The sequence below is a fragment of the Equus quagga genome, chromosome 7 (genome assembly GCF_021613505.1).
Source record: "Equus quagga isolate Etosha38 chromosome 7, UCLA_HA_Equagga_1.0, whole genome shotgun sequence".
In the NCBI taxonomy this organism is placed as follows: Eukaryota; Metazoa; Chordata; class Mammalia; order Perissodactyla; family Equidae; genus Equus; species Equus quagga.
In genome coordinates, this window is record NC_060273.1 from 53435452 (window position 1) to 53448397 (window position 12946).

Consider the following 12946-nt stretch of genomic DNA (forward strand, 5'->3'; position numbering starts at 1 on the left):
GCAGCAGCAGGAGCTCTGACTGCCCATGGGTCCTGTCCCCATGCAGCAGCAGCAGAAGCTCTGACTGCCCATGGGTCCTGTCCCCATGCAGCAGCAGCAGGAGCTCTGACTGCCCATGGGCCCTGTCCCCATGCCTGCAGCTCTTCACTGCCCATGGGTCCTGTCACCATGCTATTCTGTACTATTCTCTAAATAAAAGAGCACCACTGCCAGACCTTGAGAGTCCAAGAAATCTTTCTTTCGACTCCTCGGCTCACCGACCCCGCATCAAGTAGCAGCTGTGATTATTAATTATTCACCCTTGAAGACCCAGCTGAAGCTTGGCTTCCTTTGTGAAGGCTTTCTTAACAAAAGTGCTTACACACTCAAACTCTTTGTAGCTCTAGCACATGTAGTTGGCATATAGATATATTATATTATATTACGTTATGTTATATTATATTGTATTATATTATATTATATTATATTGCTTATTTACATGTCTGTAAAGATTTTCTTAAAGAAAGAGACCATGCCCTTGTGCCCCCAATGCTTGGCACATATCTGGTGCATCATACGTATTTATGAATGAATGAATGAATGGAGCAAGCTACTGCATTTACCTAGTAATGAGATAAGAAGAAGCTTAATTAGAATGGAAGGGAAGAGATAAAGAGAGACACACAAGGAAATTGATAATAATGGTGACTATGGGAGACAAACCGTAAGGGAATATTGCTCAGCAAAGTTTTCGAATTGTAGTCAATCATAGTCAGTTCATCCAGAAAGCCCTTCTCTGAGGATTTTCTAGGGAGGAGAGAGGGTGGGGGAAATGCTCACACAAATACTTAGAAAAGTTTTATTGGTTGTATGGGTCTACATAGTCCTCTGAAACCAGCCCATTTAGGGGCAGATACCTTGAGGACATTAGTCAAAGTGAGGTTGCCAATGGAACTTGAGTCAAATCAAAAATCCTTACCTCCCTCTTCCAAGTCTTAAGAATTCAGGGCCTGTGTGTAATCATTGCCTCTCATGCTTTACCTAGTTATCATCACTCCATCTGCCTTATCATCTTCTGCAGACTCTGCCCTTTGGCAGCATTCTATCCCTGCCTAACCACTGAATGATGTCTACCAAATATACATTGGCTTCACTGCTGAAGCCATCTCCCTACCACCATCACACTCCTCACCCTAGCTCTAAAATCGAGGCCTGAAGAAGCTGCTCATCCAAGAAGAGTTAACCATTGTCACCACTGCAGAAGATAACTAGAAAAACAAAAGCATAGTAAATCAGCTAAGAAAGCAGAAAAGAGGTTGTGTTGGCCATGTAGGCATAGGGAACTCCCCCTCCTGCCCCTGCAAACCAGGGCTTTAGTAAACGGGCAAGCCCATCTAAGAAGTCCACAATATGTCAATATTTACACCCCGAGAAAGCCTGTCCAATAAGAAACATGGTGACAAAATGCCACACGCTCAACTCCAGTCCCCAAGCCATCTTTCACAGCAATGAGGGTTAGTCACTGGAAAAGTAGGCCTGCTGAGCAAGCCATTGACTTTTATCTTTAGACTTCAACTGCTATTCATCAGCATCAATATTTTAGACCTTAATCAACTGAGCCCTAGTCTGAGTCCAGGACATCTACATCATCATGAGGACTCACCGCGTCCTGACAGCTGAGGACCTCCAAAATGCTGTTGAGTAATTCGACACAGTACTTTTTCTCCTGGACCTGGTGTTGCATCTCATCCTTCTGTTCCAACAGCTCCTTCAGTTCTTTGGTGATGACAGGAAGCAGAATGTCCCGGCATTCTGGAAAGAAGGCAATTCAGAGGCATTTGAGCTTCCTCATTTTCTTTTCTTTATTTTTTTTTTTTAGATAATTTTTCACTAAATAAATAATTCATGAATATATTCTCCCTGTAAAAAGTTTAAATATTAAAGATTAGGTTAAGATTTCCTTAGAACATCATTCACAATTCTGGTCTCTCTGCTAACCCCTGCTCCTCAGAGGCGCCCAGTTATTCTGCTCTATGCATACATATGTGCATACATATAAAAATGTATATATGTATATACATGTAAAAAGGTTTCAGTAGGAAATATGTAGTATCATTTTGATTTGGCCTTTCATTTAAGCAAGACATATCATACTGTGATGATAAACCTTCCAGATCTCTTTACATATTTTACATAGGTACATATCAGTATAAAACGCGTAGTTTCATTTTGTTTTTGTTTCCTTTTTACAAAAGGGGACTATGCTGTATGTATTCTTCTGTACCTTGACTTTTTTCACTCATGAATATTTCTTGGAGCACTTTCTATGTTACTACATATATAGGGATCAGCCTAATTATTTGTAGCTGTTTTATGATCTCCTCTATTCTGTATATATTTGGTTATTTAGTCATACCTCTATGATGCACATTTTTCACTGGCACAAACAATACAAAAGTGAATAACCTTCCACATGCATCCTTGTGCAGAATGGCTTTCATTTTAAATAAATTCAAACTTTTGCAAAGAAAGGTATCTCTCTTGGCATTGCTGTTTCAGGAAATTTCTGGAAAGCTCTGAAATCCTACACAGCTTTGTTTCTATATTTCTCTTGAAAATGGCAAACCTTTAGGGACCAAAAAAAAATCCAAAAATTTTTCAAGCCATCCCCACCCAGATGCTTCTAGAGCTGAGATGTGAATCACATACACCAGGGTTTCATTTTAATTCAATATAACAAATAGGTATTGAACACCGTTGATGTAGAAGGCACTGTATTTCTGGAAGTACAGAGATAAGATATGGTTCTTGTTCATTATATACTTAAAATCTGACAGAGGTGATTGACAACAAAAACAAAGAGCAATGACAGAAGACGGAATAAGATAAAGGTGGGAAGAGGCAGAGGAAGTCTCTTGTTCTGTCAGCCCAACATCTACACCTTCTTCTGGCACAGCACCTTGGTTTCACTCTGGAGAGCCACCCTGCTGTGGGCTATAATCCTAGGGATACTGTCGTAAGGCTCCCTGCCCTCCTTCGGACAAGAGCTGGCACCTGACCCTAATTAGGATGATCCCTTGAGATGTTAATCTTGAGGGAACTATAATAACAGTAATTGCTGACATTGCTTACAACATGCCAGGCACTGTTTTATGTGTCTCACGGGAATTCCCTCAATTAATTTTCCCAATGACTCTAAGAAGTAGATACTATTATTTCTCCATTTCCCTGATGAGGAAACAGAGGGACTTGCCCATGTGTACACAGCTAGTAAGTGGTGGATCCAGTCTGACTACAGAACCTGTGCTCTTAACCACTAGACAATGAGTCTAGTTTTTCTTGGAGCTCGGCTGTCTGCACAGAAGTGCCCTGAGGAGGCTGCCATGGGTGCCTGCTGCTTCCCCTCCCAGAGCTTTTCTGGGTCTCTCCTCTCTGATGACTGATTTTGAGAACCGCTCCCTATCTTACAAATACATTTGTTTTAAGTTAAATTTACCAAAGTAGCTTTCTGTTGCTCACAACAACCAAAGAATTCCAACTGGTATAAAATGCCCTCAAGGCTTCAGAAGGAAGAAATGATCTCTGGATGGAAGGCTTTACAGGTTTTGATAGAATTGCATCCCTTCTCTGAGAGCACCAATGTCAGTTTGTATAAATTCTAATTAGTGTAATTAATTAATGTCCATTCATCTAACCAATGTGTAAGTTCCGTGAGAGTCAGACTAAATATAAGTGCCTAACACAGCACCAGGATCATAGTAGTGACTCAATAAATCTTGGTTGAATGAACGGAAGAGGTGTCATTAGAGACGGTCATTGATGAATAGATAACTTTGCCGTAGGAAGAGTAGGGATTTAGGGAACAGAGGGTGATTTAGAGTACACAGATCTGACAAGTAGAATAGTCTCTTGAAAGAAGAATAATGCAAGATGATATTTCAAAGGAAAGTCCTTAAATGCAATAGAGATGTTAGGTTATAGTTCTATGGAAACAGAAAATTATAGGCAACAAAATATTGACTCAGGTTTGCTTAAAATTATAGATGAAATCATAGGCCACAGGTTTAACGATGCTTAATTTGGACTCAAGAAATTTTTGACCTAAGGACCTAAGGTACTGCGTTAGCCACTACCCTTTGTGTAGAGAGATAAAGAAAATCTGGATAATATTTCATACCAATTACCACAACATGTAAGTTAAATCTATACTTAGTCCATATCTTGTCACCCTAAGGTTGAATTTTTGTACAGATCTATTTATTAAAAGGGGTAAGAAAATTTCCTGCAATGTTCATTCAGAAGTTTGTTTTAAAAGTTATCTTCTAAACATCTTGTAACTCTGAAAACATTTGCTTGTTAGAGGAAATTACATGTGTTAGAATGCCTGTTATAGATGAGTTCATTTGAAGCTATAAACTCTTTGTCATTGGGAGATGAATGACCTCACCAACTTCACAAAACTTAACTTCCCAAGTCTGCCTTCGCTGATGTTGTCATAAGTAAACCCAACCAGAAGGATTGTAGTCCTCCTCTTCGAAAAGCTAATTTTGCAAGTAAAAATAAAAGGAAATTTAAAACACAATAAAAACTCTTCTTCAACAGTCCTCTGGGCAAAAGGGAGGCAACAAAAGATGTGTTTTAAGGAGATTCATGTCATTGTAGTGTATAGTGTAGCTGGACAAAGAAAAGACCAAAGGGCAGAGACCAGCGAACATGCTACAGCAGTAGTCCAAGCGACGACGATGAGAATAAAAGTGCTGGGTTCTGCCCCCTGGATTCCTATCTTCCGACACAACATTCTTGTCTTCTGTTGAAGCCAAAGATTTGATAAGACCTTGAAGGAAGGTAGTAAGAACCAGATCAAAAGCAGTCAATCATCTTGAGTTTAAAGCATAAGAAGACAAGGTTTTCAAGTCTAAAACAGTCTTTTGTGACTCAAAATTAAAAGTCATTTAAAACTCTCTCCACCTGTACAATGGAATCATTAGGACGTATAGAAACGAGATATGTAAGGATAGATAAAGGGTTAGTCCACTCAAGCAGTTAATTAACTCATTCATTCATTTAGTCTGTCAGTCTAATTGAAGACTTGCTAAGTTTACTGAAAGTTTGCTAAGGGCCAGTCACTCTTCCTGGATGGGAGGGAATGGCCAGGGGCAGTCTGCCCATCATAGCAACAGAGCCAACAGAGATAAGAAGTAGATTAAGTAGACAAGAAAACATCTAGTGCCTTTAGCTCTTGGGGGTGGCAACTTGTTAGGACTGGCCGTAAAACAGAGCTGTGGAATAATTAAGTTCAGGGTTTTCCTTAAAAGTTCATTCTGCTGGTATTCTAGTTGAGATACTTCAGTTAGAACTCATTACAAAGATATGACTCCAAGGGAAAAGGCCAGTTGGGAGATTTTAGATATTATTGAAGATCTCCCTGTGAATGTGTTAGACTAAATTCTGCTTAAAATTGAGCTAAATTAGTAAATTCTCATGGAAAGATCTGATAGTGAGCTCTCCATCTCTAGAAGTATTTAAACAGTGGGTAGCTGCCTATGGATAGGGATGATGAAAAGGTATTCGAAGTATCAGCTGAAGGGTTAAACTGAATGATTAAGTCCCCATCCAAAAGTTTATGATTCCACAAAATAGGTTCAGAGGAAGTAAATCTATTTGCCAGGTGGAAAGACAGTGGATGTGTTTGCATTGTTTACAAACCACGGAGGTTGTGGGACCTGCAGACTAGACCCCAGCAGAAGCAGTGGTTTATCAACCTGAAAGTCATCTACTTTACAGATATCAAAACCAGCATCCTCAGGGGCAGGGCCTGTGGCCAAGTGGTTAAGTTCGTGCGCTCCGCTGCAGCAGCCCAGGGTGTCGCCAGTTTGGACACCGCTCATCTGACCACATTGAGGCAGCATCCCACATGCCACAACTAGAAGGACCTGCAACTAAGATATACAGCTGTGTACCAGGGGAGGTTTGGGGAAGATAAAGCAGAAAGAAAGGAAAAAAAAGACTGGCGACAGTTGTTAGCTCAGGTGCCAATCTTAAAAAAAAACAAAAAACAAAAAACAGCATCCTCAGAAGACCAAGGCTCTTGGTGCTGAAAGTCAGCAAGATTTTAGCTGAGGAAGCCATTAATAACGAGGCCTGTTTTTCAGAAAGGACTTTGTCTTCTTGTTAACCATGATTTCTCAGAAACGTCTGGCTCCTCTCTCAAGATGAAATAATTTTTCTCATTTGTAATTGGAGTTGTGAAATTATATTAGTCTGTAAAGCTTCAGGAAGCAGCATTTCTAAATTGTGTCTTGATTGTCAAGCAAACAAACACAAATGGTTTAAAAGATAAATGTTGCAGAGCCTTAAATCAATCTTTCTAGGCAGAGGCAATGAGTATCAGAGACCTGAAAACCCAGCCTGGGTCCCTGGTGTCTGACAAAGGCTGGGAGATCTGCCATCAGGTGACAAGTGCAAATTGTAATTCAGACCAGGCACTTGGGAACCCGCAGAGCTACTCAACTCTGTATTTTCACAGAAAGGAGTTTTCTTTTGTCAAAGTGACTGCAGAGAGGAAAATGTAGTGTTTCTGGGCTCTGTTTCTTTTCCTTCCCGGATAAAATTTTCCCCTCCTATGGCAGAAGGTGCTACTACCTGAATTCATAGCTTTCTTGATGTGTGATATGCTTTTGCAATAATTTCATGACTCCGGGATGCTTCAAATAAGATGGTCCCTTCCCTCATCTCCTTCTCTGCAATATCAGCCCCACAGAAAGAACTAAATGGAGAGTCTTTGTGCACTTTGAAAACTGCTTTCAGGTGCATCAGGCCAAAAATACACCTGTGACCACAGCCACAGCCACAGCTCCAGAGGGAAACACTCCTAAGAACCACATCTGAACCCAACCGTCGTCCCCACAGGTCTGCTCTTCTCCTGTGCTTGCTCTCAGAGTGAAGACACTCCCAGTCACGGAGGCAGCCAAGCACGTTTGATTCCTTCCTCTCTCCATCCCCAACATCACTCCATCACGACGTCATATCCATCCTACACCCAAGCCAGCTTCCTCCACCCTCTCTTCTAAGTCCCCCAAACTCATCTCCATACTTCCAGTCTCAGTAACAGGAATTTCTCAAAATTCAAACCTGACCACAGACTCCTCTCCTTAAAGTGCTACCTATTGCCCTCACAGTGAGTTTTATCAACTTTCTGGCGTAGCTGAAGGCCCTCTGTGACCAGGCCCTTCCTTACCACTCCACCCTCCAGCTCCCACACCATCCCAGCCACGGTCTCTCCCTCTCCTGATTCTGAATTTTTGCACGTTATTTTCTTTGCCTGGAATGCTCTTATCCCTCCCATCTTCACCTGACTAACTCTTTCTTGCCTTCCATGTCTTAACTTAGACGCCAAATCCCCTAGGACAATGTTCCTGACACCACAACTCTGACTTGGGGGACCCTGTTCGGTATTCCTGTAGCATCCAGACTATACTTTTGTCTTATCATTTATCACACTATGTGGTCATTGAATATGTAACAGGAAAACCAGTGAGATTCTTGTTATCATGCCAGAAATGAAGCTGAGACCCAAAGCTGTGGTCGAAAGCTGTAATTGTCCCACGTTGGTTTTTTGAGAGGTACCGGTTCAGTGCCAGCCCTACACCAGTCTGCAAGTAACCCATCCCAGAATTGAGGGAGGGTCAGCAGAGGCCTACAGATATAGTGCAATGCCCACAAAGAGAAGCCATTACCTCTCCCCTCCCCAAAGCTGAGGTGGAGAGAGGGACAAGCAAAAGAACCATTCACAAAACAGATGAAGATGAGACTGGCACCCTATAGCCCCACTAGGGAAATGTTTGCCAATCTTCGATCCCAGGTACATCTTGGTTCCACCACCATAATGGAGAGACTTAAGAACCTTCTGGAACCCCTCTCTTACTATGGGGAGGAAGGTTAAACACCAGCAACGTGTCTGTGTCGGAGCTGAGTCACGTCCTTAATGTGGTTACTCTGTTTCTAAGCCTGCCTGTGGCAGTCTTCACTTGGAATTTCACTCCACTCATGGCCAGCCCCTGACTTTGTCGCCAGTGGGGGTTAATCGACTCTTCAATCCTGTTCGATTTTTCACAGGCTTTAAGGTGAAACACATTCTGCTTTGGCCAAGTTCCTATTGACTGAAAGGTGAATTTAGCTCAGCTCAACCCTCTTGTGGGACGGTGAGGAACGTGTGGTTGTCGAGGCTCACCCTGCCCACCCCCAGGCCTTTTGGCAAGCAGGGAAGACCCCTAATTGAAACCCCACATTCTCCAGGGCAAGACTAAGCAGTCTGAACCCAGCTTGGCCACTTTTCTTCCATTTGATTTAAGGAGCATTTGCAGATGTCAGAGACCACTTGGTTCAATCAGCAAGACACGAAGGAAGACCTCCACACACAACTCTACTCTGACAGATAGCAATTTGTTCTCACAACCTCCCTCCTCCAGCCGGTGTGTCACGAAGAAAAGTAATTCCACCCACTGGGAAATCAATAACTACCCACAAACTTCATATTCCAGATCAGGTTACAAGCCTTTACAACTATGCTAGCATTTTCCTCCAACACATTCTTCAGCAGCTCCTCATGATTCACTTTTCTTACCTCCCTGAGAACACACCTAATTACAACATCCAGAAGCATCACTCACTGCCCCTCCAGCCTGCCTCCACCATGATGTATATCTCCACTTTATGAACCCTCAGGGCCCAAATACGTCTCCCCAGCTAAACTAACACAGCCTATTTAGAGATTCCAGAACTCAGCAACTGTAAAAGTCCTCTTCAGGCACCTTACAAGGGTGAAAATGTAATTAGGCAGTAAATCCTAAAGGAGAAACACACTTCCAGAACTTTATCCTCGATACCTACTTAAAGTCCAAATCATGTTATTTTTTTTTACCATATACCCTTTATCTTTAACAAAAAACATGATATTGCACTACACCCATAAGCAAATGCCCTATAATAAGTTGGGTTTTGCCATTCAGAAGCATAGTGATGGCAGGAAGAGGGGACTGATAAATAAGTGCTAGAAAGTCTAAGAAGACACAAGTGTTTGTGTCCAAAAAGTTTCACACTAATTATAATTTGTAAGCTCTGATAGTCTATATGTAATATATTTATATCCTTAAGTATATATACGTATATATATAGTAGTATTGCTACACCAATGAATACTGATGGTTGCCAGCAAGACAATTAAGTGGGTAACATGAGAGAGTTTGGGGGGTCAGGGAAGATAGTTCCATACAGGGCAGTCTAGAAGTCTTTCTGAGATGGAGACACTTGAGTTGAGACCTGAGGGTGAGAGGGAAAAGGTCTACAAAGGTCTTGGGGAGAAGCATTCCAAGCAGAGGAAATGGCATGCAAAGGCCCTGGGGTGGAATTTAACATGTTGGAGGAATCAGACAAGCAAGGTCAGATTAGAGGGGAGTATAAAATGAGATGACAAACTTGGAGAGCTTGGCTGAACCAGGTCTCATCAGGCCCTGTGGCCCATGGAAAGGAGTTTGACTACTGTGTAGAGATAACCATTTGTTTGTTTTTATATTTTTAATGGGGGGTAGGTGTAGACCTAGAGAGGAAGGCAGGAGAACACTGACGGTGCTTTTGTAGAGGGGAAGAAGAGGTCTAATATTTATTGAGCCCTCCCTCTCTGCCAGGCATTCTCTCTATAAAGACATATATCATTATGCCTACTTTATGGATAAGGAAACTGAAGCTCAGAGAGGGTCAGTAACTTGTCTAAGATCACACAGTTAGTAAGAGGTAGAGCTGAGATTTAAACCCAGGCAATGTGATTCCAGAGCCCATGTTCACAACTACTAAGCTATCCTGCCTCCTCACTGTAACAGTGGAGGGGACAGAAGATGAAGGCTTGATTAGTTTGCAGCAGGAGGGACAGGCAGAAGTGGACAGGCTTGCGTTACAGTTTGGAGGCAGAGCCAACATGTCTTGTTGATGGATCAGATGTGCTATATAGATGCGTAAGCATCTGAACATTTGAGTGAGAGAACAATAGATCCATTTTAGGGTTTATCAAGTCAGGGTCTAATCATGGAGACCATTTCATTGCCTCAACCAGCCAGTAATGAGACTCCCATCCACATGTCTCCCACGGTGTGAAGTGGCTGCAGAGATGGGCCATCATCACACTCTCTGAAAGCTATTAGGGCGTAATCAGCGTGTTCTGACAGGTGCTCACACCTTCAGTTACCCTGTCGCACTTCCCGAGATCATTTACACTCCCACTGCTGACCAGCCTCCTCCCTCCCCGCCGGTTTACTCATTAAACCACAGTCCAGCTCCATAGAAAGTGCTTTCAGGAAAATAAAGGTGCAGCTATGGCCAATGGAGTCATGACCCCAAATTTGATTTGTTCCCCGATGCTAAGAATGATTACATTCACGATGCCACAGCAGATGAGTGTAGCTCAGCCTGGTTAGAAAACTATCTCACCCACCTCCCAACCCTGGCTAATGAAAGGAGAAGCCAATGGAAAAGCATGGGGTGGGACCAAGTGGCCTCTAGACTGGGCAGTCTTTAAAAGAGGATTCCCATCAAAGCAGTATGCTCCATTTCAAATTCGTGCAAGAGGAGAAAGGAGTCAAGGTAGGTTTTTAACAGTGAAGAACTGTGTCTTACATCCCTTGTCCCCATTTGGTTCCAATTCAGTGACACCTGGAATTCAGATCAATTTATAAGCGCTTAGGACACCCATTCTACCAGTCAATACCAGCCACACCCCTCCAGGGTTTATCTTCTCTGACCCACTGCTTCTCCTCTGCACCACACCACACAGAATCCCTTAATCCCGTCTCCCCAGCCCCGTCAGCTCTGCAGACTCACACAGCTCCCTGGCTCCATGAATTCCAATATTTGCTTAACCAAGAACTCTTTCACCTTTAACTCTTCTGAGTTAGTCTGTGGTCACATACTCAGAGTTTTCTCATAAGTAGGGGTCATTATAATAGATATATTTTAATAAAGGACAGAAACCATTTGTCTAGAAATCTATTGGGAGTGGAAGAGAGGGAGAATGGAATATTGAGTTTGAGAGAGATAAATCAAGTTGAACTCCTGCTGGGTTCCAGGCACTATTCGGGGAACTTATTTAACCCTTACCAAACCGGTTCTGTATATTGCATTGTCCCCATTTTGCAGATGAGAAAATAGGAGCTCCAAGGAGCTTGCCAGGGTCACTTAGCTATTATAAGCACAACAGCGGTAAGATCCCAATGCAGACCTGTCTGACTCCATTGTCAATGTTGTTCCTACTTTATTCACAGACTCATAAGTACAGACAATTATTCCCAACTCCTGGGTTCCGCAAGCTAGAGGCAGTTACCCTTTGAATGTGTTAGCTCCCTTAACCTGGCCTTATACAGAAAAAACAAGACTCTGGTTGGTTGGTTTATTTAATGGCTTGTTTTTTTGTCTTCTTTTAGGAGGTATTACAGTCCTAGGGGAATAAAGACACAAACAAAAAAATTCCGATCCTAGAATCCAAGAATTAAACAATAATGAGCATTCATGGACTCAGTGACTTGGTCTTCATCCACTCACTTCTTTCCTTTTTAATTCAATCAACTATTTATTCAACTACAATTGGTTGAGTTTACCCATCTCATTGCACTTGGCTAGCAAACAGCAATCATGACCTTCAATCGTTCACGAACTTTTCCTCAGAGACATGAGAGCCTGGGGTGAGGTATCCAATCTCAATCAAGTCATGTTGCCTGCAGTTCCAGGCACAATGCCTGTCACACAGGAGGATCCTAATAAGTGTTCAATGAATGAATGTGTGTTTGCTGATTTCAGAGAGGGAGACTTGTCTGCCTATACTTCAGCCAACTGTCAGAATCAGAACTCTATTTAGTGTAGGGTTATTTCAATATTCGTTATTCTGTACTATCCTTGAGGAAATCAGGTGGCAGAAGCAGGGGGCTGCAGGAGCAGTGTTTAAGGAGAACTATACGTGTATTTCTGCGCCTTCACCATTTCTCCCGAGCAGCCCTTCTTGCAATATCTTCCCATTCCTGGCTTCGCCCTATCACAGAGGCAGGTACAGGAAAGTAGGTAGAACTCTGGATTGAGGGTCTTGAGACCTAGGTCTGAATCCAGTCTTACTACTGCCAGGTTGTGTGACCTTGGATAGGTCATTTTACCTCCCTTCCTCCAAAGATGGGGATTACAATGCCTATTTCATAAGAAGATCCAAATAAAACATTATACAATTTCAGTTGTAATTATTACGTGTCGTGAGGCATTGGTATCTGATGCTACAGCTAAGATGTTTTGAGTTCAAAGCAGAGGATGTTGAAACTTCCCTTTCCTTTGGCTGTAGCTGATGTATATACTTGACAATACACCTGGTCCAGACATGCTGGAGTGAAATGGACTTGAAGCTATTATCTGCATCATTCAAACAAAGTGCTCTGTTGTCTAAAATAGCAAACTCAGAATTGAGCTCTAAGAGGCAGGTACAAATTGAAATGATTGGGATATATGCTTCAGATTTTCATGTTCCCTTTTGTATATGGAGAGGCTAAAAGAGAGCTCAGGCAAGCTTTCTCTCAACATCCTTTCACATTTCTGTTTGCAACTTAGAATAATAATACCACTTACCGGCAATCCTCCAGCCTCACATGAACAATCCTATACCGCTGCCATCACAAAACGTACAAACACCGAAAACAACAGAAATCAACAGCAATGTTTTGGATCAATATAAGCAGCCAGTATTCCATTTCTGAGAAGAGCGCGCATTAAAAACCTCTTGTTTACATTTTAAGGCTAACAGAGCGGCCCTCCATTTCAGAGAATTAAATGAGAAAATTCTCCTGGATTCAAGCATTAGCAAAATGGAATGGTTGTGTAATTGTTTCTAATCATCATCTGATTTTCTCCTTTCCTCACCTTCCCCAGAATGGCGTCAAAGCAGAGG

General features: G+C 42.2%; 1 protein-coding gene across 1 annotated transcript in view; it reads right to left on the reverse strand.

Annotated features, from left to right (window-relative positions):
- DOCK2 (dedicator of cytokinesis 2) overlaps positions 1–12946 on the reverse strand; it is a 403039-nt gene that overhangs the window by 256998 nt on the left and 133095 nt on the right. The window contains exon 26 of the mRNA XM_046668606.1: positions 1643–1791. Within this exon, the coding sequence (XP_046524562.1) occupies positions 1643–1791 (149 nt within the window). The remainder of the gene's footprint in view (positions 1–1642; positions 1792–12946) is intronic.